This window comes from Neurospora tetraspora (assembly GCF_033439725.1).
Source record: "Neurospora tetraspora strain CBS 560.94 chromosome Unknown B0H65scaffold_6, whole genome shotgun sequence".
Lineage (NCBI taxonomy): Eukaryota > Fungi > Ascomycota > Sordariomycetes > Sordariales > Sordariaceae > Neurospora > Neurospora tetraspora.
Genome location: NW_026944388.1, coordinates 3,409,624 through 3,434,956, shown reverse-complemented (window position 1 = coordinate 3,434,956; position 25,333 = coordinate 3,409,624). Strand labels below are relative to the sequence as shown.

The 25,333-nt window shown below is 52.3% G+C and overlaps 4 protein-coding genes across 4 annotated transcripts; 3 read left to right on the top strand and 1 right to left on the bottom strand.

Moving 5' to 3' along the window:
• Positions 1-3,009: 3,009 nt before the first annotated feature.
• Positions 3,010-3,696, bottom strand: B0H65DRAFT_430990 (zinc-finger domain-containing protein; the record flags this gene model as incomplete). The annotated part of the gene is made up of 3 exons (XM_062824918.1): positions 3,010-3,072; positions 3,137-3,304; positions 3,430-3,696. 3 exons carry the CDS (start codon positions 3,694-3,696, stop codon positions 3,010-3,012), a joined length of 498 nt encoding a protein of 165 aa, XP_062679855.1.
• A 491-nt stretch (positions 3,697-4,187) lies between these two features.
• On the top strand, positions 4,188-5,157 carry B0H65DRAFT_510949 (uncharacterized protein; the record flags this gene model as incomplete). The annotated part of the gene is made up of 2 exons (XM_062828444.1): positions 4,188-4,696; positions 4,803-5,157. The coding sequence occupies 2 exons, from the start codon at positions 4,188-4,190 to the stop codon at positions 5,155-5,157; spliced, it is 864 nt and encodes a 287-aa protein (XP_062679854.1).
• Positions 5,158-7,560: 2,403 nt separating this feature from the next.
• B0H65DRAFT_579001 (Metalloenzyme, LuxS/M16 peptidase-like protein) lies at positions 7,561-11,980 on the top strand (the record flags this gene model as incomplete). Its single annotated transcript, XM_062830745.1, has 4 exons — positions 7,561-8,789; positions 8,857-9,711; positions 9,767-11,402; positions 11,466-11,980. Exons 1-4 carry the CDS (start codon positions 7,980-7,982, stop codon positions 11,978-11,980), a joined length of 3,816 nt encoding a protein of 1,271 aa, XP_062679853.1. The 5' UTR covers positions 7,561-7,979.
• A 514-nt stretch (positions 11,981-12,494) lies between these two features.
• On the top strand, positions 12,495-19,005 carry B0H65DRAFT_444848 (uncharacterized protein; the record flags this gene model as incomplete). Its single annotated transcript, XM_062825705.1, has 6 exons — positions 12,495-12,504; positions 13,818-14,441; positions 14,507-16,877; positions 16,941-17,283; positions 17,354-18,086; positions 18,146-19,005. 6 exons carry the CDS (start codon positions 12,495-12,497, stop codon positions 19,003-19,005), a joined length of 4,941 nt encoding a protein of 1,646 aa, XP_062679852.1.
• Positions 19,006-25,333: the final 6,328 nt, after the last annotated feature.

Here is a 25,333-nt window from a genome sequence, read left to right as displayed (position 1 = left end):
TATCGGGAGAGTCGAGATGAAAGGGAAAAGAGAAAGGGCGGTATTGCTCTGGCAGCGATCAAAGAGTCGGACCCCGTTACCTGGTGGACAGAAAACGTGGGCTGCCGAATGCGCGGGTGGTGGTGGTGGTGGTAGAGGCAGTGTCTTCCTCCTCCGTCTCTGTTGCTGCGCTGCCGGGTTCCAGTAATAGATCAGATAGCAGCAGATAACCCCAGATAGTGCTGACGGGACTCGGACCTAAGCGGGCAAGTTGGGATGGATGGAACCGGGCTTGGACCGAAAGAAGCACCGTTGACGACAAACTGAACTGGCTCCCGTCACTCCCAGAGCGCTTTCACTTGTACCGGGTCGTCAGGTAGCCTGAACTGTTTGGAAGATGCGGGTGGGCGTGAGGGACAGTGCTGGCCTTACAAGGACGCAGATGCACTGCGTATGTAGAGGTATGTAGAAGCCAACGGCACAAAAGGCGCATGCAAAACCACAAGCGTCCGAATCCATGCGCACAGGTGACAGCAGCAGAAGCAGCACGACAACCCAACCGCAGCGAATGCTCTTGGAACGAAGCGGGAATGAGGGGTGGCGTCCTCCGCAAGGTAACGTCAAGGTCTCAACGCCCTACGAGGACGGAGCAGGGTATGTGAAGAGGTAGTAATAGTGGTGAGTAGAAGGTGAAGAGACAGTGAGAGACCAGGTACCTTGACATTCAGATGTTGGCTTGCACACGATCACAATGGGACACTGTGACGGGGTCTCAAAGTCTCTCAGAGGGGTTCTCTTGGTGCGCACAGCTGTTTGGAGCTCACCAAAAGCTCCGAGTTTGATGTCAGAGCTAGGAGCAGCTGTGGAGCAAGGGACACAAAAAAGAATGAGACGAAAAGGGTTCAAGGTTCACGTTCGGTTCCAGGCACCCAAGATTCCAAGGATCCGCAACAGGGCAGGCCGTTGGTGCTGAAATGCTTGGATGGCCTCCACCCCCCGCAAGGTGCAGCTGGCGGATCCAATGGATTGGACGAAAGCAGGGGACGGGGGGTTATCAAGATGCCACTTTCTGCCACTCTGGGCGATCCTGGGGTCTCTTCGCGGGGCTGTGTTCGGCGTGTGCTCCGCGTGCTGAATCCCTCTTTTCTCACAAAGTGTGCTCTATCAACCGGTTAGATGTGGGTAACATCACATTCTCAGGCCAAGGTGCCATGACAGTTCAGCTTGCTGATTGAAGGCGGGGGCAGAACAATGTCGGGAGAACCGACCGATGGAGATGCCGTGAGCGTGAGCATTGGGTGCAGGACACGGAGATTACGATTAGACTTTTTGTTGGAAACAAAGGCAGAGACGGGAACGGACCTTGAGCCTAACTCTATTCGACGTTCCAAAGAGGTGAAGACTGTAGATCTGTAGTTAGGCCTTTGAAGCCGCATCCTTGGCTTTGTCTAGACTAAGGAGCTTTTTAAATACATGCGCAACTGGCTCTGAGCCTAAGTTGGTATATGCTGCGCACGCTGTTCGATGTCAATGTTGAACGCTCACAAAGTGTAGTTCGAGTTATCTTGACAAGGACCTGACTTTTCTCCCGGCAACCGAGCCGGCTGTGCTGAAGAACAAAGTTGCAAGACATGATCATTGGACGGTGCAATGCATGTGCGCCTTGGAACATATATCACAGCAGAGTAACCTCAGAGTGGGAGCGGCGGATGAATGCGGCCATGTTTAGGGACTTCGTGATATTCTCCCCCCTCAATAAAGAAACTTCACTATTCTCAGGATGTCCGAATGAATGCATTGGTGAGGGGTAGCATCATGGTGGTCTGCAACCCAACAATGTGCCCTTCCTTGAAGATTGCGAATCTTGAATCACATAGGTGAGCATAATCATTGAAGAAGCTGGGTGTTGAAATGTTGAGCTTGGCAAAACGCGGGCGATGTACAGAAATAATGGTGTGTTTACCAAAGTAAACTTTGGTGGATTGAATGCACACTTCAGGGGTCCTCGCCCGGTCAAGCCCAACGGGTCCGATAGGCGTCAATTGGACGTAATGTCCCAACCATGACTCCCGGTGCTTCGGGGCCGATGTTATTTATAGCAACAAACTAACGGGATCCTTGGCGCCCGCTCGGTGACACCCGGTCGTTGCACTGCCCTCCCGGTGGCCAAATCTTCTAAAGCTGAGAAGCTGTAAAAAGCTTTTGCAGCTGACAGTCTCCAGCAAAACCTGTTCATCTCACATGCGGTTGTAATTGAACCGTTGACATGGAGATAATGTCAATATGCAACTGGAATGAGCTGAGGACTGGGCATGCCGAACCAGATAGAAATCAAATGTTTGCTGGTAAATCAGATATCAGCCTCACGCTGCACTCCTCATCACGCGAACCGATTTACTAAATGACACCTACGTAGGTGGCTTGAATATCTACCGGTTCCTTGTGTAAGCTTTCCACACCATAAAGGTCCTGAAGGTTGGAGTTGAGTAATCAAGGACGAACCGGGGAGTGATGGGATTTTTGGAGGTGAAAGTCAGTTGGAGCCACAGTGGAATGAACGTCGTTCAAGTTTGTTACGGCATCTCCTTTCCCGCCCCTTTGGCTGTTTTCCAAACCTGTTCTTCAAACGCATACTCGGTGGCGTCGGACGTTCTTCGACAAACAACTTCAGCCCCGGCACGATACAAATAGGCGGAGAAATACGGTCGTAGTGGATATGTCACTTAGACAGTGTGTGCGTGCTCCGACCGGGGTGCCCATGTTCGCTGAAGGGGTTGTAAATCAAGCCGATAACCAAGCTTCCTTAGCAAGTCGACAGAATGCGCGTACCGGCTCATGAGATTGCATTGTAGTTGTCTATTAAAGCGAATCAGTACGGGCTTGCTTCGTGCCCCTTGAAGCGATAGAAGTTCTATTTCGTCATTATTCAGCTCTGTATGTACAGGTCCCTGTTTGACCTTCATCACGGACTGGTACCGTGGTACATTTTCACACTCAACGTAAATCAGACTGCGGCTGGCTCGCTCTCCTTCATTGAAGGGGGTAGGAGGTCTGGGGGAGGGACTCGAGGTGTTTGCGGTGGTGTTCATTTGCCTGAAATAGCACGTCGTTAGTTATAAATCCAATCCAAGACAATCGCAGCCTGTTGTGAACTTACGAAAGGAAGTCCACAGTAGTTGCAGGAGGCAATCTCAGGCTTGTCGGTGTTGATATAAATCTTGGGGTGACCGGCAGGGCCACCACCACCATCGCATGCGACGATACGCTCATGCACCCACTTGACAGGTTGCTTGTGGATGAGCTCTATGGCGGCCCATGGTTGAGGCTGTCATTTGCAACTTGAGTTAGCAAGTGTCTTAAACGTTGGTGTATCCTGTCTTGCCCGGAATATTGGTTGCGAATTGCGATTGCGCAGAGATTCGTTCCTGGACGGAGGCCGTAGTAGCTCACCTGGAGATCAAAGTTGGTCTGCTCAAAACGGGGGCCGGTCATGGCCTCGGAGCGGGGCTTCTGACTCTTGGACCAGACCTCCGCGCGGTTGGGAGCCTGCTTCACGACGGCGGCCGGTTTAGTCGGCGTAATTTCGACAGTCTTCTCTCCATTCTTCTCGGGCGCCGGGACGGTCGACGACGAATACAATTGACGGCCGGAAGTGGTAAACGAGCGCGCGCATTGGCGCGACAGCTGCTGGGCTGCCCGCAATCTGGAAGGGTACATGGTGGATGTTCTGTGGAGGAGGTTGTGGATGGAGACGGGAGCGTCTCGAGTCAGTCGCTGCGGGCACCGGCCGAGAGCTGGGCCAGGTACGTATGATGAAGTTGAGCTTCGCCAAGTGGGCCAATGCTGTTGTCGGCAGATTATCGGTATGGGGTGTGCGGCTCAAAGCTTGGGGTGTGGCCCGTGCACAGACTCTCAAGCTGGCATTTAAGCTAAGTAGAAGAAGTGGGGCCAAGATGCCCGTAGGGAGGTCCCACCTTGACGACCCCGGACTTTGGGAATTTTTGTCAGTTGTCAACCATTCTTCTGTTGGCGCGACACCATCATCGACCACGCGCAAAATCGTTGTAGCCGGGCCAACTCCTCATCGCATTACCGGGCGCCGAATAGTTTGTGGCTCAAACTATTGACTCGATTACAAGAACATTTACGATACCGATAACATCATTCAATCCTTAACGCTACCGCGCGCCTATTTCTACACACTCACGATGGCTCCCACGAACCTGCCAACCATGGCGGCGCCACAGGCGCAGAAGACCATGTCTTCTCGCTTGATGACGATGAAGTTCATGCAGAGAGCTGCTGCTACTGCTGCTACTGCGTCACCAACCGATAAGCCCAGCACCCCGAAGACAGAGGACGAGGGTCCCTCAAAGCGCCGGAAGCATTCTCATGCATCGAAAACGAGCACACCCAACCCGGAGGCCGACCAGGCATTGTTTGATCAAAAGGCCATCCAGGCTGCGCTGGAGGAAGAAGAGAAGAAGCGACAAGCTGCCATTGAAAAGCGTGCTGCAGAGCTTGGTGACTCCCACTGGGTCTTGCCCGGGGCTTCCGTCGCCCCCAAGGCCGGGGCTCGCCCGGTGCTGAATGTTGTTCAAGTTGGATTTGCGCAGATTGACTACTCAGGCAATGCGAGTGATGACGATGACGCTCCCGCCGCTGTTCCCACCACCGCCCGCTTCCGCCAATTCAACATGAAGAAAAAGGCATGTTTGTTTATAGGCAGCAATTTTGGTCCCACGCGCTAACGTGACTATGTAGGAGGAGAAGAAGAAGGAAGACGGCGACGACGATGACGATGACGACGACGAGAGTGATAGTGACAGTGATAGCTCAGGCTCAGACTCCGACGACGACCGCTCTGAGGGTGAAGCATCTTCCGACTCCAACAAGCAGGCAGACCGAGGCCAACAGAAGGGTGCCAATCCCAGGGGGCAGAAGCGGGCAAGGCCGGGATCCTCGTTCTCTGACAAGAGAAGCGAGGAGCGCAAGAAGGCCGCACAGTTTGCGCAAGGCCGACGGAAGAGGGAGGTCAATCCCAACCGTCCTGCCACGATATCTGGATCGGGTGGCCAGCCACAAGGCTTTCAGCGGCAGGCTTTCACCGGGGCCTGCCACACATGTGGACAAAACGGTCATCGAGCTGCTGACTGCCCCCGCAAGTCGCGGAAGTAGTGTTGATGGTTCAGTATCTATTTCAGTCACGATCAGGTGTTCCGCTGTCCAGACTTGGCCGTAATACTCATAAGCTCCACGATCATAGGTTACTGCTCTCCTTGCCGGAGAGTGGCCGAATGGTTGCATGAGTGCCACGATGCCTACGGAGGACCAGGATATATGTGCCCATGGCGTCTACGCCAATGTAGAGTTAAATCATTTTAACTCGGGCCGTCTACGGAACTCCTCCAGGCCTTCTGTTGTTAGCCATCCACTATACTGGCGGTGCGAGGACTACATCTGGCATGGTGTAGCATCGCGTAATCTGCGGTCTTCGGTCCCTTTAGACATTGTAGGGCCTTCGGTGTGATGGATCGCATAGTAGATCCTCAAGGACATAGCCCGTTTATTAATGGGCGGCTAGAGTGGTGGAAGTGTGATGAGTTTGCATGCCGCTAGGCGGCTTAAAGGGGTTTGAAACCGTTCTCTTGAACATGGCCTCCCAGGCGCCGGGGAGGTCTTCCCACCCGCCCATGTCTCCTAGACCGGTCACCGGTGAGGCTCATATCCAGTCAAGACATTCAATGGATGATTAATTGTTTAGAAGAGAACAAGGGTTTCATCTTCTGCTAGGGCCGGGGAAGAAAAGGTTGCATGCGGCCTAGAGTGCTTTTACCGCCGAGCCGCGAGGAACAGCAATAACCAAAATCACAAGCAACCGCAATATTGGCTTTTGACGGGTGACATCCGTGCCGTGTTCTTTTTTCATCGGTACCATCCCGAACAAATTGAATATCTTGGCGGCTGAAGGTCTCGGGAGCAACCACGCAGCTTAAGACTCTCTATTCAGTCCTACTTCACCTTACATGGTCTCTTCAGTTACAACCCCCACGAATTTCAAGTTAATATTGCGCATATGTGATCCATCCGCATATTTCTCTCCTGAATCTGCCCACGCATAGTACTGCACCTGAGCGGAAGCACAGCCTGTCACATAGCTTCTTTTACCCAAGTGGCCGTGTCCTAGACTGGTGAAATGCTATGACATATACGATGAATAAACTAAACTGATAACATAGTACCCGGCGTTTCTGTGCTAGGTGTACTGTTACGCGCTTGTGCTAAATTTCGCATGTGCGTGTGTGACCATGGTTGTTTGCGATTTGTTTGTGGTTTGGCAAGGCATATAATGAATGTGTAAGAGAGCTCGAAAAGGGAAATGTAGGACTATGGCAATCTTCTGAGTAACATCTCAAATTCCCTCTTCCACTTCCTATCTACAACCTAACCATGAGTGTTTGATGATACCACAGGCATGTACGACAGGTTGACAGCAGCATATTGTTTACCTTGACAGAGCAATCATTTATCTTTTCGATGACCATCATCAATCAAGCTAATGTAGGAGAGTCAGTGTCCAAAAGGAACAGATCCAACTGACAACGCGAACAGCCAGTTAGACCATAGCGAGGTTTACAACGAGAGAAAAAAGTACATGTAAGAATCAAAGGACAACGACAACAATGCCATTGATGATTCAGCTGCAAGACATTCCCGTAGTGGAACACTTGCGAGGGGTCGTCACTCGGGCGGTTGACTTGTTTGAAAAAGTGCAGGATCGGATCTCACACTCTACATACATCTATTTTAAGATGTGCGGCTCTCCCGTCACATATCACGAAGCTTGGGGAATGTCGTGTGGGTTGAAAGTGATGAATAATTCGAGGGGAGAGTTAAACACTTCATTGTGCGTCCTGTGGTAATGGCTTTTGATGGGTCGACAGGGTGATAAGTCGCATATATATTTGTGAAGTGTCAGTCAGTGTATGAGCTTCTACGTAGAAAAGCAAACATATCTTTCATCCCATTGATTCGATCCCTTCAGATTTAAAACTTCGAATCGCTCTTGCCATCTGACGTTGAGTTGACGGGAAGGTGGGCTGGCGGGGTTTGTGGGTCCCAAGCAAAAGGATGCTAGCCAGAAAGGGTATCTTCATTCTCTAGCTCTTTTCAACTTTCAAACTCTCTCGCTGTTCTCTCAAGGACAGCAAAGAGGTCGTTGCCAGAAGCTGTCAGGCTCTCCGCTCAGCTTACTTCACTCATCGAGTCATCCTGTTATATATGGTCTTCTCTCCGAACTGTTGACCATCGGGCCGGCGAAAGATAAGCCTTGTGCTCTAGCCGACCAAACGAGAGCATGCACGTGATGACAAGTGTTGCCTTGCTCGAGCCTTGGCCCGGAGTACTACTATGTAAACGCGCCGATGAAATGCTAGAGCTCCTTACCGCATGGGGAAACATTGAAGCTGTAGGGTGAAACCTCAATGGTCAACGTGATGAAGTGGCACCCAGTGAGCCAGGGAGGGTTACGTAGAGGTACCCCGTACCTCGGGAAGTTTTGTCGTGAAGCTGCCCCTCATCCAACGTCCCTCAAGAAACCAGAACTATATGTCGTCTTACTTTCCACTCCAGGCAGCATTTCTTCTTGGACTGGTAGCTGTGATACATACGAACACCAGGCGAGTTCATCGTGGGTTTTCGGTTCCCGTGCTTCACTATACATCTAGTCCGTGATTCATTTCCCCAGGCGCGGGGACGTGCCGTCTGTTTCTTCCCCACCGGGCGCTGGTTCCTTCGTCATCACCCCAACCTCTCTAGGGTAGGGCCATCGAGGTTCTCGCAGACCACGAATAAAATCGTCACGAAGGACAGATGCTCGTTTGAATAACCTTCACCTTTTCTGATACGACCCAGGATCCAGTCAACCAGTGAGTCGACCGCAACGAGAAACTCTTGACGGCAGAATCAGGTATAAAGAGTCGACAATCACTTCCACTTGGATGTCTACGTCTCGTCTCCTCACTTCTTCAGCTCTACTGAACCCGCGAAACCGCGTTGCGCAACCACGACGCGGACCTGGTAACAGCCCGTATCCCCTCAAACAGTGCCACCGCAACCTCACACGTCTCCCCGCGTCGGCGCGCAACCGAAACAGACTTCAAGCGCCAGAGTACCGTCCTACCGGAAGTGTCACCGCCAGCCCGGATTTGCTGGCACCCAACTTGCCGGTAACCTTGCCTAGCTCTGGTGCCGTGTCCACACCCGTCGCACAGACCCTGACACCATTCTGGACCCGCCCCCAGAGTAGCAGGACCCTAGAGCTAAAGACCCCTGGGACAGCCTCCTCCACGGCACTTAGCCTACCGCCACCAACGCCAACGCCGCCCCTCTCTTCTACGCCGCCCTACTCTCGCCTCCCTGTCGTCAGCCGCTTCCTGTCGGTACTTCCTGGGCCCGCTGTATTTCAGACCCAGCTTGAATATCTGTCTTCTCCTCCACTTCACAACACCCAACGCCTTTCCGGATCTTCGACTCTTCACCTCCTGGACCGGCGTCATTACTCAGTCATGTCCACTTCACCTCAAGATACGCCCAGCAAGGGCTCACCCGCTGTTGAGCGGGTCACCGATCAGCTGGAGAAGCCCTCTCTTGATGATCGCAGCTACCGGGTCATCCGTCTCCCCAATAAGCTTGAGGCTCTCTTGGTGCATGATCCCACGACGGACAAGGCCAGTGCTGCCTTGGATGTGAATGTCGGAAGCTTCAGTGATGAAGATGACATGCCTGGCATGGCCCATGCTGTTGAGCATGTGAGTTTCCACATCCGGTTCATCCATGAATGTATTTTTTACTGACCTTAGTGGCTTCTGGTTATAGCTCCTTTTCATGGGTACCAAGAAGTATCCGGTCGAGAATGACTACAGCCAGTACTTGTCGACAAATTCTGGTAGCTCTAATGCCTTCACTGCAGCAACTCACACTAACTATTACTTCGAGGTGTCTGCCAAACCCAGCAATGATGAGGAGCTCTCGGCTACCAACCCCTCGCCCCTTTACGGTGCTCTGGATCGTTTCGCTCAGTTCTTCGTTGCGCCGCTCTTTCTAGCCAACACCCTTGACAGGGAGCTTCAGGCTGTGGACTCCGAAAATAAGAAGAACCTACAGAACGATACGTGGCGGCTTCACCAGTTAGACAAGTCCATCTCGAACCCCAAGCATCCGTACTGCCATTTCTCTACTGGAAACCTTGAAACGCTCAAGGTGTTGCCTGAGTCCAAGGGCGTCAATGTTCGTGAAAAGTTCATCGAGTTTTACCAGAAGCATTACTCGGCCAACCGCATGAAGCTCTGCGTTCTCGGAAGAGAATCACTCGACGTTCTTGAAGGCTGGGTTGCCGAGTTGTTCTCAGACGTAGAGAACAAAGATCTGCCACCTAATGAGTGGACGGATGAACCTCCTCTTACGCCGGAGCAACTCGGAGTAGTGACCTTTGCCAAGCCCGTAATGGATTCACGAGAACTCAACATCACCTTCCCCTTCTTGGACGAGCATCTCTTGTTCAAGGAGCTTCCAAGTCGTTACCTTAGCCATTTGATTGGCCATGAAGGTCCGGGCAGCATCATGGCTTATATCAAGTCGAAAGGTTGGGCTAATGGTCTTAGCGCTGGTGCGTGGACTGTTTGCCCTGGCTCCCCTGGCATGTTTGACATTCAGATCAAGTTGACACAAGAGGTATGTCCTCCCTTGTTCCGTGAATCTAATTCAGATTGCTGACCAAAACATACAGGGGCTTAAGAACTATGAGGAGGTTGTCAAGGTGGTGTTCCAATACATCGCCTTGCTTAAACAAACAGGACCCCAGGAATGGATCCACGAAGAGCAAAAGATCATGGGAGACATTGACTTCAAGTTCAAGCAGAAGACTCAGGCTTCCAGCTTCGCGAGCAAGACAGCCGGAGTCATGCAACGGCCACTGCCTAGGGAATGGCTCTTGAGCGGAACTAACAAGTTGCGCAAGTATGATGCCAACCTCATCCGCAAGGGCCTTGATTGCTTGCGGCCTGACAATTTCCGTATGTCCATCGTTTCGCGAGAGGTGCCTGGGAAATGGGAGCATAAGGAGAAATGGTACGGGACTGAGTATTCCCTATCCAAGATTCCTAGCGAACTTATGGAGGAGATCAAGAAGGCCGCCACTATCTCCGATCAAGAACGGGTCCCGGAGCTCCATCTCCCGCATAAGAACCAGTTCATTCCTACAAAGCTGGAAGTCGAAAGGAAGGAGGTCAAGGAACCAGCTCTTGCGCCGCGGATCGTGCGCAATGACGACCTTGTCCGCACTTGGTACAAGAAGGACGACACGTTTTGGGTGCCCAAGGCGAACTTGATTGTTAGCATGAAGAGCCCTTTGATTCACGCGTCTGCCGAGAACGTTGTCAAGGCCAGGCTCTTTACCGACCACGTCAAGGATGCCTTGGAAGAGTTTTCGTACGATGCCGACCTTGCTGGCTTGTCTTACTTAGTATCACTCGACAGCCGTGGGTTGTTTGTTGAGGTATCTGGGTACAATGACAAGTTATCCCTCCTCCTGGAACGGGTTCTCATTACGATGCGGGATCTGGAGGTCCGAGACGACAGATTTGATATCATCAAAGAACGTCTGACCAGAGCTTACCGTAACTGGGAGCTTCAGGTCCCGTGGTATCAGGTTGGCGGTTTCACGGAATGGCTCACCGCAGAGCATGACCACACGGTCGAGGAGCTCGCGGCTGAGCTACCACATATTACCTCGGATCACGTCCGGCAGTTCCGGAAAGAACTTCTCGCTCAGCTGCACATGGAGGTTTACATTCATGGAAACCTCTACAAGGAGGACGCTCTGAAGTTGACGGATATGGTCGAGTCTACACTCAAGCCGAGGGTGTTGCCGCGTTCCCAATGGCCGATCCTGCGATCATTGGTGTTCCCGCCCGGGTCCAACTACGTCTGGAAGAAGACGCTCAAGGATCCTGCTAACGTGAACAACTGCATCGAATACTTCCTCTATGTCGGTGACAAGAACGACTCTCTTATCCGTGCCAAGACACTGCTCTTGGCCCAGATACTCCAAGAGCCTTGCTTCGATCAACTCAGGACCAAGGAGCAACTCGGATACGTGGTATTCTCTGGAGTACGTGCTACTCACACAAGCTACGGATTCCGATTCCTTATCCAGAGCGAGAAGACGGCCCCTTACTTGGAGACTAGGATTGAGCTGTTTTTGGAGAGGATGGCGAAGTGGATCGAAGAGATGGACCCCAGGCAATTTGAGGCTCACAAGCGCAGCTTGATCGTGAAGCGCCTCGAGAAGCCCAAGTTCTTAGACCAGGAGACCAACAAGCAATGGAGTCAGATCCATAGCGAGTATTACGATTTTGAGATCTGTAAGTCCATGACATCTGAGATTGACCCCACTACCTTCAGTTTGTACTAACCTTTTCCCTTAGCCCAGCGTGATGCTGCTCACGTCAAGCCTCTTACCAAGGAGGAGATGATTGAGTTCTTCAAGTATTACATCCACCCATCGTCGGCTAGCAGGGCCAAGCTCGCCATCTACTTGGAGGCTCAGGCAAAGAGCGACGTGACGACTGCGCAGATCACCGAACTCGTCAAGACTCTGGAACTGGATGCCACTACCTCAGCCAAGGCTGCCACTGATCTCCAGGCAAGACTGAGCGCGGCTGACCACGATGAGGAGAAGGAGATGGCTGGTCTTAAGGAGTACCTTAACGGCCTCAGTGTTGCCGAGAACAAGATGGATGCCGCCACCGAGACATGGAAGAAGCTCCATGCTGAGAAGGTCACCGGGGTGGTCAAGGATGCGGCGCCGCCGTCGTCAAACGGCACGAAGCCGATTCTCATTGAGGATGTGCGCAGCTACAAGGCTGGACTGCCAGTCAGCGCTGCTGCTAGGCCGGTGAAGGACTTGAGCGAGTATGAGGAGTTGGATTCCAAGCTTTAAGTGGAAGCATCAAGCAGCGCAAGACAACAAATTCCATATCAAGCCTTGCTTTCGGAATCTCCGGGAATCAAAGCTGTGATGGAAGACCTTTGTTTGTTGCTAGACGGATGTGCCAGAGTATGCGTTTGTCTGCCATGGTTAGACAGGAAGACAAACCGAAAAGGCATTCGCTTGCCAGGAAAATACCCCCTTCTCCATTAGTTGCAGTTAGAGCATACAGGTTCCTAACGGTAGACTCAAACCGGTTGTTACTATGATGATGTGGTGTTTGGGGTGATGAACCAACATGATGTGCTCAAACAGAGGAAGGATATGCTCAGTTTGATGGACGAACGTCCAAGTACAATGAACGTGTCTACCTTGCAGATGTTTCGAAAGAAAGCCGCGACTTAGTTTGTCCTGGATGAAACAACGGTGAGGGGCGATATGGGGCAATAATAATGAATCATGATATCCTCTTTATGGAAGTTGCTGAAATGATTCACGGCTGACTTCACCTACCTCCTGACTCGCCATGTCTCACGGTATATTAACCTATAAACTGACAAGGGCGCTGATAACGTTCGTGCCTGTTTCAACTAGCCTCCATTTAGATCGTAATCCCCCGTCTCTCCTTCTTGATCCTTCCATGTGCTGGTGAAGGAGCAAAACAACACGCAAAGATAAAAGAGGAAGTCTGCTGGGAATACCTCGGGAGTGAGGTTCTGTTAGAGATCAACGCCACTACCCGCCCCTGGGCTGCCTAGGTACCATTAGCAGCGTGCTCGAATTGCGGGGTGTGCTCTTCCCCTTGCCCAGGGCGCTTCCTTCATCAGCCCTGGAACCCGCATTCCACAGGGCTCGGAAAGCGGCCAGGGCGTCCATTCCAGTTTTACAGGTATTTTACAGTCAGGGCAGGATAGGGCAGGGCTGTGACGCGACCGCGATTCTGTTCACTTGCGACTGCAGGTTGCAACGACGACGAGACTGAGAGCGGGACCACGCTTTATACCCCAGGATAGCCCCAGCTTCCGCTCCGGCAGCAAAAAAACCACAGAAACCCACGGGTAGACAACGCCTGAAATTTTATTGGACAGGATCTCCATCACCCGCTCTCCAAACCTGAGGTCTGGCTCGTTGTTGACAGAAACCTCAGGATTGTCAAAGTTTCTTTCAAATTCGAATACCATTTCTGGCCACCCCCAAAAAAGGTACCAGGTTCCCGTTGACGTGACGCAACAAATCTCCACGCTGTAACACCCGATTCCCGCTACTTGGCCTCCGTCGCATTTTCCGGCTCCAGCGTGCCCTTGCTGATCGATCGCCCGAACGAGTCCCGTCGAGGCGTCGAGAGTCCACTGGAAAGGACTTCAAGAAAAAAACGACACTCCGAAAAAAAAACTTGAAGACCGTCGGGCCAACCAGTCCGCCCCATGCACCACGGCTAACCTATCACGGACTGGACGCCACCACCAAAGCGTTAACGCAACGACTCGCTTTCCCCAGACCCAGCTTTATTGTCTGGATTTGCTCCTGTCGTTGTCAGTCAGTCAGTTCGTCCGCGACCTGACCGTCTTACCTGCCTCAACCACTCGGCGCTCCGTCCGAGTCGCTCTACCGTGCCGTGCGTGACTACCCTACCGACTCGTCTCACTGGGTTGTCACGATCTCCCCGATCTCCATCCGGCATCCTCCACTGCGCGCCGTCCCCCACTTCCCACCTTCCATCACACCGACCCAGCGCCTTCCGAGCTGCACAGGCAGCTCACCTTCACCACGTCTTCCTCAAAGAAACGGAGGATTACCCGCCAGTCGACAAGGGAGCAGGGACAGGAAGGGTCTACCGACACTGCCCTAGACGTGGTGCTCTCTAGTACCGAACAAGAAGCAGAGTTCGACCCAACCTACTCCTTTGACCACCAACGCTCGACTTCCACATCGGCCTCTGCTTCGGTCTCTGCCACCAATACTCCAGCATACAGCCGCGGCGACTCGCTACCACCATCAGGCATACCTCCGCATCTTCAGACACAGTTTAGCACGCTGTCTGGCTCTGCGACCGACTACGCCTCTGCCGATTCTGCCGCCAGTTCACCCTGCGCTGCCTCGGCCGATCTCTCCGTTGACAACGACCGTGTCTCCGAGCAGCTCTTCGACTCCAGCTCGACTCTGCAGGCTGCCAATTGCGGGACCTTGAGAAATCAGTCTCCCCTCATCAACACGCCCCACCGTGCGCTCATGGGTGGGGCTTCAGAGCAGTCACATCGATCTGGTTCTCCCCTGAAACGAAGAGCATCCAGCATGGATCCAGAGTATGAGAACGTGGACTCGCGGGAGGACGTGGATATGCTCACGGTCCCTGATGCCCAACCGCAAGACCAAAATTCTGGGCAAGATGTGAAAGAGTCTCAGCCCGTGGAAGCAGAAGCCGCCGGAGGTACAAAGGTGCCTGTCGCTGACATGGAACTGCCCTTGAAAACAGGTAAGCATGCCAGCTGCCCGTGCCTCAACTAAAACCGCGCAGTCTTCTAACTGAAGGAAATGCAGATATCCCACCGATCGAGCAACAGATCAAGACGATCGAAACACTTCTCAAGGCCTTCAATGATAGGGGCGCAAAGGAGGGAGATGTGGCCTACTTGGTATCACGACAATGGCTGAACAAGGCCCAGGCTTTCGGTGCAGATGGGAAGTCTACGAGCAAGGAGGCTTCAAACGAGCCTCTTGGGCCGATCGACAACTCGGATATCATTCAAGCTATCTTCACCGACTCCGCCGACCAGCAGTGCGTGAAGCTAAAGCCGGGCGTGGGATCGGAGTCTGCTGAGCTGTTTCCCAAAGACGCATGGGACCTGGTGCTGTCATGGTATGGTCTGGCGCCTGGACAAGCTCCCATTGTCCGTATAGCGCACAATACCGCGCTTGATGCCGCCAGCGAGCCCAACGTTCAGTTTGAGTTTCATCCCCCCGTCTTCACCGTCCACAGGCTATGGTCGGCAGCAAGCCCTCTGCCCATCGAGCAGGAAATCAAGCTGAAGAAGCCGCCACCGCCCATTATTGTCCAAAGCGCATCTGCATCGTTTCACAACTTCCTTAAGCAAATCAAGGAGCTGACTGCTGTTCCTATGGATCGTAAAGTCCGGGTCTGGCAGCGACTGCAAACAATTCCCGCCACAGAGGAGGTTTCGAAGCCCTCTGGCATGGAAACCCCTCCTGACTCTCCCGGGCGTTCCTCGAGCATACCCAACTTCCTACCTAGGGCTCCAGGCTCCTGGCCGGAAATGCTCGTGGATGTTGAAACTTTCAGCAAACTAGAGCGTGGCGTGGAGCGCGATCACCTCGCAGCAGATGATACCACAACCAATCCCAACTACAACGGGAGGAAGAGTCTGTCATTGGTTGGCCTTACTGTGGACCAAACCTTGATCATCGACGAACAGGTTGACCGGGATGATTACGTCTCTACGTTCTTCACCAAAGTGGCCAATGGTAACAAGACCGTTGGCAACGGCATTGTCGCTCAGGCCCGTGGTACTGGCAGCGGACGTAACAGTCCGGCTCCCCCGAGTGTCCTTAATAGGGGCCGGGTGCAACCCAGATGCGGTCGTACGCCAGGGTGCGTTGGCTTGCAGAACCTGGGCAATACATGCTACATGAATTCGGCTCTGCAATGTCTACGGAGCGTTGAAGAGTTGACCAAGTATTTCCTCACTCACGAGGCCAAGAAAGAGATCAATCCTGACAATCCGCTTTCCCATAACGGAGACGTTGCTATGGCATACATGCGGCTGTTGGATGAAATATATAAGAATCCTGCGCCCAACTCGGTCGCGCCCCGTCACTTCAAAAGCATCGTGGGCCGATATGCCCCCGCCTTCTCCGGCTATGGTCAGCAGGACTCCCAAGAATTCTTGGGTTTCTTGCTCGATGGCCTACAAGAAGACCTGAACCGCATCAAGAAGAAGCCGTACATTGAAAAGCCAGACTCTACGGATGACATGATCGGCAACCCAGCTGCTATCAAGGAAATGGCCGAGAAGGTGTGGGATATCACAAAGAAGCGTGACGACTCGATCATTTCGGATTTGTTCACCGGAATGTACAAGTCGACCCTTCATTGCCCTGTGTGCGACAAGATCAGCATCACGTTCGATCCTTTCAACAACCTCACTTTGCCCTTGCCAATGAGTAACGTCTGGTCCCGGTCTGTCAAGTATTATCCCTTGAACGAGCCTCCAGTGGAAATCGTTGTAGAGGTCGATAAGACGAGCGCCTTCAAGGCCATCAAGGAGTTCCTTTCGACGAGGGTCGGTGTCCCCCCCGAGCGTCTTGTTGGGGGTGAAGAGTTTAAGGGCAAGTTTTTCAAGCAGTACGACGACATGATGGCGATCAACGAAGAGATTCAATCGGGTGACATTGCTGTGATTCATGAAGTGGAAGCGCCGCCTACCAATGTCAACGCCAAAAAGGCCAAGAAGCAGGCGTACAGGTCGCTGCTGGACGATGCCGAGGAAGAGCCCACTCAACCTGCGTCGAATCCCCTGGCGGAACGTCTCCTTGTTCCAGTTCTACATCGCATGGACCCTAATGCGGGCAGTGCCAGATACCACAAGAAAGTGGAGGACATCCCACCGCCACATTACATTGTGTTGACGCCTCAGGAGGCTTGTGATGAGAATGTCATCCGCAGAAAGATTCTGGAGAAGCTGGCGACCTTGTCTACGTGGTCGGAATTCACTGCCGACGAAGAGGCATCGGAGGCTACGGACCCCGAGATGGTCAATGGCGCATCAGACATCGACTCTGCGGACTCCAAGGTAATTGCCAAGTCCGTCGAGGGCGAGGAAGATATTGTCGACGTGACTATGGGCAACACTGTTCCCGCTGAGAAACCAACGGCGTCACCAGCTCCTCAAACGTATGTGACCCCCACGAGTATGTTGATTTGTACAAAGCGTAGCTAACTTGGTATGGAAACTAGTCTCCCGGCGCTGCTCAAGCGTTTCAAGTCGCAGCGGCCTAAGTGGATTGACCCTTCAGTATTCCTGAATGCGAGCCTGCAGAACCTCTTTACGATGTCTTACTTCAGGGAGTCCCATGGCGGTGTTCCTACTGGGTGGCAAAGCGTCAATGACACCAGCAAGCACGAAAGACTGAGCTCGAGGGCCCCTAAGACGGTTTCTTCGGATGTGGAGATGTGCAGCCCGAATGCCTTGGATGGCTCGGATGACAGCGGTAGTGAAGAGGCTTCCTCGGAACATGTGGATTCCGTGACACGGATGGCCGATGAGTCGAGCGAGGGTTCGGATGCCCCTAAGGGAAGTGTAAGTCAAACTACTGCAGTGTCTCCAGTAATTCGGCCTACGTGGTACAGTGTACTGACGCCTTGATCAGGATCGATTCATCGCTAGTCCTCCTAGGGGAGCCAGTGCCGGGCCCCGAGGCAAGAACAAGAAGATGAAGGCTGGCCGCACCTATGGCAAGAAGGCCAAGAAGCGTTTTGAAAAAGAACAACTGAGAAAACGGGCTGCGGCCGCCCAGCAACCCATCGAGGTTCCTGAGCAAGATTACCGTGTCGACTCCGAGGAAGGGCCCCTTGTGCGTCTTGGCGAAGGCATTGTTGTGGACTGGTCCGAGGACGCTTTTGATGCTGTCTTCTCTCCTACGAACAGGACCTACAACAAGATTGAGACTTTGAATGACCCGTCGTTGGGTGCCAAGAAGAGGCAACGGGAGCTGCGTAAGAAGCACGGTATCAGTCTGGACGATTGCTTGGCCGAGTTCGAGAAGGAAGAAATCTTATCCGAGCAGGATACCTGGTACTGCCCTCGTTGCAAGGAGCACCGTCGCGCAAGCAAGAAATTCGACCTTTGGAAGACGCCAGATATCTTGGTCGTCCATCTGAAACGTTTTAGCTCCGTTGGCTGGCGTCGGGATAAGCTGGATGTCCTTGTCGACTTCCCCATCGAAGGCCTCGACCTGAACGAGAGGGTCATTGACAAGGAAGACGGTAAACAGGAGATCTATGACCTGATTGCTGTGGATGATCATTGGGGTGGCTTGGGCGGTGGCCATTACACCGCCTTTGCCAAGAACTTCGTTGATGATCAGTGGTATGAATTCAATGGTAAGAATTTTGGTTTGCCCTCGTTATCGGCGGACAAGGCGAATGCTAACATTGAGTAGATTCATCCGTGTCTAAGGTGACCGATACCTCTAAGGTTGTCTCACCCGCTGCCTACTTGCTGTTCTACCGTCGCCGCTCAGACAAGCCTCTAGGCGGGCCCAAATGCGAGGAAGTCGCCCAGCGCTATTCCCTTGACGATGATGAGGAAATGCTGGACTCGGGGGAAGGTCAGCGTCTCGGTCATGGCTCCTCCCTTCGTGGGTCGCCGAGCGCTTCGAACGGAGCAGGTCAAATTCTCCTGCGAGGAGAAGTTGGTTCGGTTAGTGGCCGCGGTCTAAATGGCGACTCCGAACTGCCCTCCTATCAGGAAAGCGGCACGATTACTGGTCCTGAGGTGCGGAAGAGCATTGAGTTTGAGGATGAGGGTATTGACCTACCCAACTATGAAGCTGCGGGTAACATGTCCGGCATGGCCTCTGCTCTCCCCGCAACCTGGAGTTTCGATAACATTCCCAAGACCGGCTCCGAAGCTAGTGGCTTGGACGACGAGATTGCGAGCGATGTGGCACAAGGCGACAACTCCGGCGACGAAGCTTCTGTCTTTGCCGGTATCAATGAATATGGCTCCGCTGTGGATTTCATCGGGCCTGCTGCACAGAACGACGATTACTCGGCATTCACTGACAATGTTCCGCCGCCGCCGTCAGTACAGGACCAAGACACCATGGACCAAATCACGCAGTTGACATGGGACCACAAGGAGCAGGTTCACGAAGTCTTCGTTGATGGTGGCGTTGACGACATTGATGACGATAAGGTCGCGGAGATTCACGTCGACGATCACGAGCAGCAAAGACAATCGCCAGCAGTTCAGGAACCGCCAAAGAAGCCAGAAGGAGGCGATAAGTCGTCGGACTAGTGGCGTCCGACTTCGTTCGCGACCGCAGCATAGTTCAATCGGTTGCTATGATGCTTCTTAACAGCCTGGATCCCCTTTGATAGATAACAAATCCTGTTGTTGGAAGAAGGGAAGATGTCGACACCTCCCTGTGTGACATCACCCAGTGTCTGTCTGGTGTTTACCCTGCCTTCATGTTTCCTCCCAGCGTTTGCGCCGTGGTGGGCCTGCTTTTGTGTCACAGGCTTGGTAGCCTTTGTTGATCGCTGTTGTTGAATGATTTTGGGTTGTGCATGGTCATCGGGTAAAGGTTTCTGTTTGTTTTATGGGTTGGTTTAGATGTTTTAACAAGCGCATTATCACATAACGTGCATACACATACACACACACATAACTTACATACATACACCGACATACATACAATGATCACAGCGAAGCCTGGATGGAACCCTTTCCCATTCGGGCAGCAGAGATAGAGAAAGAGAAGGTCTGGGAAAGAGAGGGGGGAAGGAAGACAATGAGGCTAGGAAAATAAAAGCTTTTCATATTGGAACATTGGAACATTAGCATGGCCATGAATACTGTACCTATATGGCTTCAGTAGCAGAGTACCTAGCTATAAAACTCATGTTTGGCCTCGTATCCTCTTCAGACAACTCAACAGGCAGAAAAATCTCCGCTGGGCCCTTTCTCTCCACACCACACAACCACCAAATATGTAAAAGAGACCCTTACATCATCAACGAATAAGCTAACTTGGAGAGATTTCCGATTCCCCACGTTCAAGAAATGGGAGACGACGATCGTTACCTACCAAGCGGGTGCTAGCAAGCTAGGAAAGAAGCTAGGGAAAGAATATCAGGCCATGATATTCACGAGGGAATCCACCAATCCACTGTGATCCCTTGCTTTTTTTTTAAGAAGAGGGAGAGTAAAAACCGTTGAGTGATTTGGGAATCATAAAAATTTCCGGTGACTGGTGTAGTAGTAGGTGTCCAGGGTGGTGATCAACATGCGTAGCGGAGTTGAGTATGTAGATAGTGTATGTAGTCTGGTGTAGTGGTTTAGTTGGGAGTGGAGACTACTTGCTATGAGAGCTGGCCGTTCGGTTAGAAACTTAGTACGGCTACCTAGAACTAGTCTTCTATTGTAGCCAGTATAAGGAGAACTGGCTGCAGGTGCAATCGCTCGGTAGGTAGGGTCTGAGAAATTGATACATTTTTTATATTGCGCTTGCGGTCGAATCCAATCCTGCGGTTACCGCTTTATCTCATTCAACTGGGTTTTATCCCCCCCTGTCCTAGCCAATTATATGGTTTGCTGAGGTCTGCATGCCCCGTTAAGCGTCGCCGTGAAAGTCTCTCTGCAGGTGTGATTGGCTAGTATAGTGTGGGGGATAAAACCCAGTTGAATGAAAAAAAGCGGTAGTCTACTGCTAGAGCAAGATAGTGGAGGCGCCACTTAAATCGTGAACTACCGCTTTGTCTCATTCAAGTCGGATTTATCCTTCCCACATACGGTCTAGTAGATCGGGGAAAGGACCTGCATGCCTGAGCGCCAACGTAGCAGATGGGGCTGACAGACTTAGCGAGACCACTCAAGACGACTGGCAAGTTCCAGCACGCGGGTGACTCGCAGCGGATGGCAGGACAGCACAGCTCCTAAGCTTGAGTAGGACTAGTGGGACAGGGGGGATAAATCCGACTTGAATGAGACAAAGCGGTAGCTTAGGCCTCTGTCCACAAAAGAGACTAGTCCAACTAGCTAGGACGATCGTCATCCCGCCCGCCGAGAACGCCGGCGTCCCTAGTCACGGCAGTCACGACTCACGCCAGTGTAGATTGTCATGAAGTTTAAGTGGATTTTTGAGCGGGTAATGTAGTTAGACTAGTTTTTAGTTGCCTCTAGGTTCCATCGTTTCAGGTGTGTGAACTTGGTTTAGTTGGTTTGGTTTGGTTGGTTGCTTGGAGAAGAGGAAGATGGGATGGATGGATGTATATGAGTATGTACCATAGGTTTCTGTGGACACTACATGGAGAGCTACCTAGGTACTCCCATATCACCATAGTATGTCATGGATAGGTCGGTTAGCTCAGGTTAAGGTGGCTAGGTAGGTAGGTATGTTCTACGATATTGTTCAGGTGCTGAACTGGGTCTGAGAAGGAATATGCTCTGTGTAGGTAACCCATAGTATATGAAAATTTAACCTTGGTTTAATCTTCCAACAACATGTATCGACCGACCGACCTCATATCAGCTATGCCCAAGTCCCTAACCAACACAACAGTCCCTTTTTTCCAAAACGGATGCTCCTCAAACTAGATATGTAAACACACACTCTCTTCTTCTTCTTCTTCTTCTTCTCAAGAGCCCAGGGATGGACGGCACCACCAGTGGCTCGAGAGTGGTCTCACTCACAGACAAACCCCAGACAAGGCAATGATTACCAATACCGGCAATCTCGGTGACAAGATGTGTAAAAGCAAGAGAGAGATGATGTGCAAGATGAGATGAGATCTTTGTGCGTGCCCGGATGAGAGTGTGTGATGGTGTTGACTGTGTAATCTGGTTCAGATCAACCCTTGGCAGAACAGGCAGCAAGAACACCCAATACTGGCTCCCTCTAGGGAGTGAGACTGGGAGAGGAGAGGAGTGACTAATACCTACCTAGTGTAAGTGGATATCGAAGGTGATCGACAGGGCTGAAACAGAAAAGGAAATCATGTTCGGAAGGGATGGGGGACGGTTCTTTTTGGAGGGAGTCACTTGGGCAGATTAGTAGGTAAGTATTGAGGCTGTTATGTATAAGGTTTGGATGATAGGTGATGACTAGTGAGTAGATAGGCTGGCTACTAGTAGTCAAGTGCTACTGAGGCTTTCATGTTTTCTTCTAGTTAGTGGGGGATGGCTTGTGACGTTCTAATACTTTGTTTTCAAAACACCCATATCATGGATATCCATTCTGAGATATTCGGACCTTGGATGAAGAGTAGGGGTATCAAAGCCAAAAGTTTCGATACCATTGCAGGTCAGGTGGTACGCAGCAAGGGTAGGGCACTAAGCACTTCGAATACGCCAAGTCAGTATCCGTATAGTGTAGGTAGCTGATAGGCGACCAGGCCTCCCTTAAGAAAGTCCAGTCCACGACAGACACCTGACTGAATCATGTTGTGTGGCACGGGTTGGCGTGGCGACTCACTCCAATCTCGACTGCCGAAATATTCTCCGTGGCATGGTAAAGTGAGGTGTCCCGTCCTGTCAGTTAGAAACTCGGTCCCTTGTCTGTCTCTTCCTTGCGAGGCCGTTCAGCATAGCGTGATGCATGTCTCAAATTGACAAGACCACCAATGTCCGAAGCGAGGGCCAGGATGGGGGTTCGAGGAGGTTGAACGGGCAAACTCAATCGGCCGACGTGATGGAGATGTCTTGTGATTGCCATCCTGGGTAGTTGTAAGTGCCGAGTTAACGATGACTTCCTTCCTCTGTCTCCCTGAGCATGCAGAGAGCTCTGGTTCGGAAAGGGCATGCCTTGGTGATGACACCTGAAATTGCTCTGTTATAGAAGTGAGAGGAGATGCCTGGCATGCTGCTTGAGAAATATCTTGTTGATCGATGGGCGGCTGTCGTCAGTCAGGCTGAGCTGTATGTAGTGTACGAGCAAACGGCGATATCGGGTAAAGGTTGGCGAGTGTCGCTCGCCGATCCTGACTATACCAAATTCAAACAACCTCGGCGAAGCGACTAATCATTCATCTCACATTTGTTGTCGGTCATCACCCACCCTGCCCATACATATGCCTGCTACCGTCCCAATAGTCTAACCGTGGTTAGCTTGTTCCAGAGTTTGCTTCTAGAAGGATGTGAGTGACGAGGCTAAGATCCGGATGGTTGAAGTGAGGTGCCTGGTTGGCCCAAATCCCACCCACAGGCAAGACAAAACAGGATGCGCATCTCCAGCTAATCCCCGGTCATGCAAGTCGAGATCTAGCGCCGAGCTTGATAAGGAAGGTCGTAGCATTGGTGACAGCGGGGTGTGGGCGGGCTGCATGACGGATTGGTCAGACAATCCGTGTGTGTTGATTCAATACGGCAACGATGGGATACTGGAAATTATTCCCTCTTTCCGTCCGGTGCCTGCTCTGTGAGCCTCTGAGGCCTTCGATTCCCTGGAGCTGAAGGGGGGTGGAGGTGGTGACAGGCTGAATCCAGATGTACAAGTGGAAGCCACCGCCGTGTACAGGCTTTCACACCGCCACTGCGAGATTCTCTATTGTTTCAGGCGATGGAGCACTTTGTCCTCGTGCAATAGTTCGTGATAAACATGGTGGTTTGATGTCTGTGTTGGATTCGAGGTTAGAGTCAAGGTACAGGTACCCGCCTACCACCAAAATGGAGAGCCGGGCACCTAGATGATGACATATCACAGTGGGGTGGAGAACCGCTGAACATGTTTGATCATCTTTACGCCGTAGCATTTGCAGGGCTCTAGGGGCCTAAGGACGGTCCAAAACCCAAAGCCCAGGGAGCCAGGCAATAGGTAGGTAGTCCAAAGACTGGATCCTCTTTTGATGGTCGAGAGAGGTAAAATGCAGATATTGGGCCCTGTGAGGGACTAAAGGTGGATATTTCCGAGGCGAGTTAAACCCAGGCACGCCAGGTCAGCAAAGGGCCAAAGAGAAGCCAAAGACAATCCATGCCTTGGCAACTTGCGCGCACGAAAAGCGAAGGCTTGGAGATTTGACCCATGCCGCTGTGACATATACGAGCCTATAAGGACTGGAATGTGGCCGATATAGTAGTACATATGAGTAAGTGCATGTAGACAGCTGAAGGCGCGTGGTGGAGGTCGCCCCGAGGTTGCCGACTCCGAAGATCACTCCGCATTGGGACGCCCTCAACATGAGCGGGATTCCTGTGAGACGCCGGCCGACGATTTTGCCTGGGACCAGCACCGAGATCTGATCAATAGCTGTGCGTGTGAGTGTCTGTGAGCCCCTGTGAGCCGTCAGCATCGGTGCTGTCGGGTGCTGTTTGTCCCGCCCAAGTCGGGATCCTGTCCACAAAGCCAGCGAAAAACAATTCCTTTCTTGGTCTATCGATCGGGATGCTGCACAACTTCCTGACCTTGCTCGCAAATGTACAGTCCAATACTGGTTTGTTTGTTAGCTCGAGACCTCGGGTCAACTTCTTTAGCTTGAATATGCCTATTCCGATACTAAATATGTTATGTTGAATCTTGTTAATACATTTCCGATCCGTACCAAAACATTTTCATCTAGCGTAGTGCTTAATCATTTCAATGGGTCCTTATAAGGTTTGGGATAGCTCGGGATAGATTTCGTCCAGAATACCACGAGTACCCAGCTAACAAAAGGACGCGTGCGGTTCCTTCCGCTTTTCGATGATTGATGACCACAATCCTTGGCAGCGCTAGTGGTCCTTCTGATTAAACACCACAGCTGCCCCTGGTGATGCGACCTGGGTTGTGCATGTTTGGTGACTCTGGCACGTCTGGGCATCCAGATGATCCAGCTGTCGTACCTGCCGCAAAACGGGCACACAACCGAGTCCACAGGTTGCGCACGTCGAGTGTCGCAGCCATCTGAAAGGCCAACAGAAGTGAAGAATGTTCTTTCGTTCGAGAATAAGATGTGACAGTGGGGCCGTGCAGGCCACCAGGGCCACACAGACCACTCCCAGACCAGTGACCGCAGCCAGGTCGTGGAACTCGAAGCGGCTGCACGGGCCACGGAGAGCAATTGCCCAGACGGGCCACAGCGGACGGGTCTCTACGGGGGCACGGGGGGTTAGCTAATCCGCTTTCGCAATCATGAATTCATGATGGTCAACGATCAAATTTGCTGCACCCCTTGTGGGTCCGTGTTTTCGGCCCAGCTGTCAAGAAGAGGGAAAGCGCACACTGTCAAGGTCGGCACCAGTGACCCGACGAGTGAACCACCACCTCGACCACCGTACCGTATTCGCTGACTACAGAGGAAACCCGGCCGTGGGACCTGCGGCGACATGACAATCTGTGGTGCGTCCACTCGCAGACAAGAATGCGTTAAGTCGTGTGCTGTGAGGGTGCAGAGTATGCTGCAGAGCTGCCTCGGGTAAGCCTTCAATGGTGCGTTGCTGTGCGTGCGGGTGGGCGGGAGGGTTCACATTCAAGAGGACACAAATAATCGTGGGCTGCGTTAGCGCGTTCGATGATTTTTCTCGAAGACGGCCAGAAGCTGGGGCTGTTCGCTGATGGGCCACTGAAATGTCGTGCCAGCGATACCTTTCCCGTTCGCGCAGCAGCTTCCCCAACCGTTGCAAGGCGGCCAACCCTGGCTGGCGCTCTGCC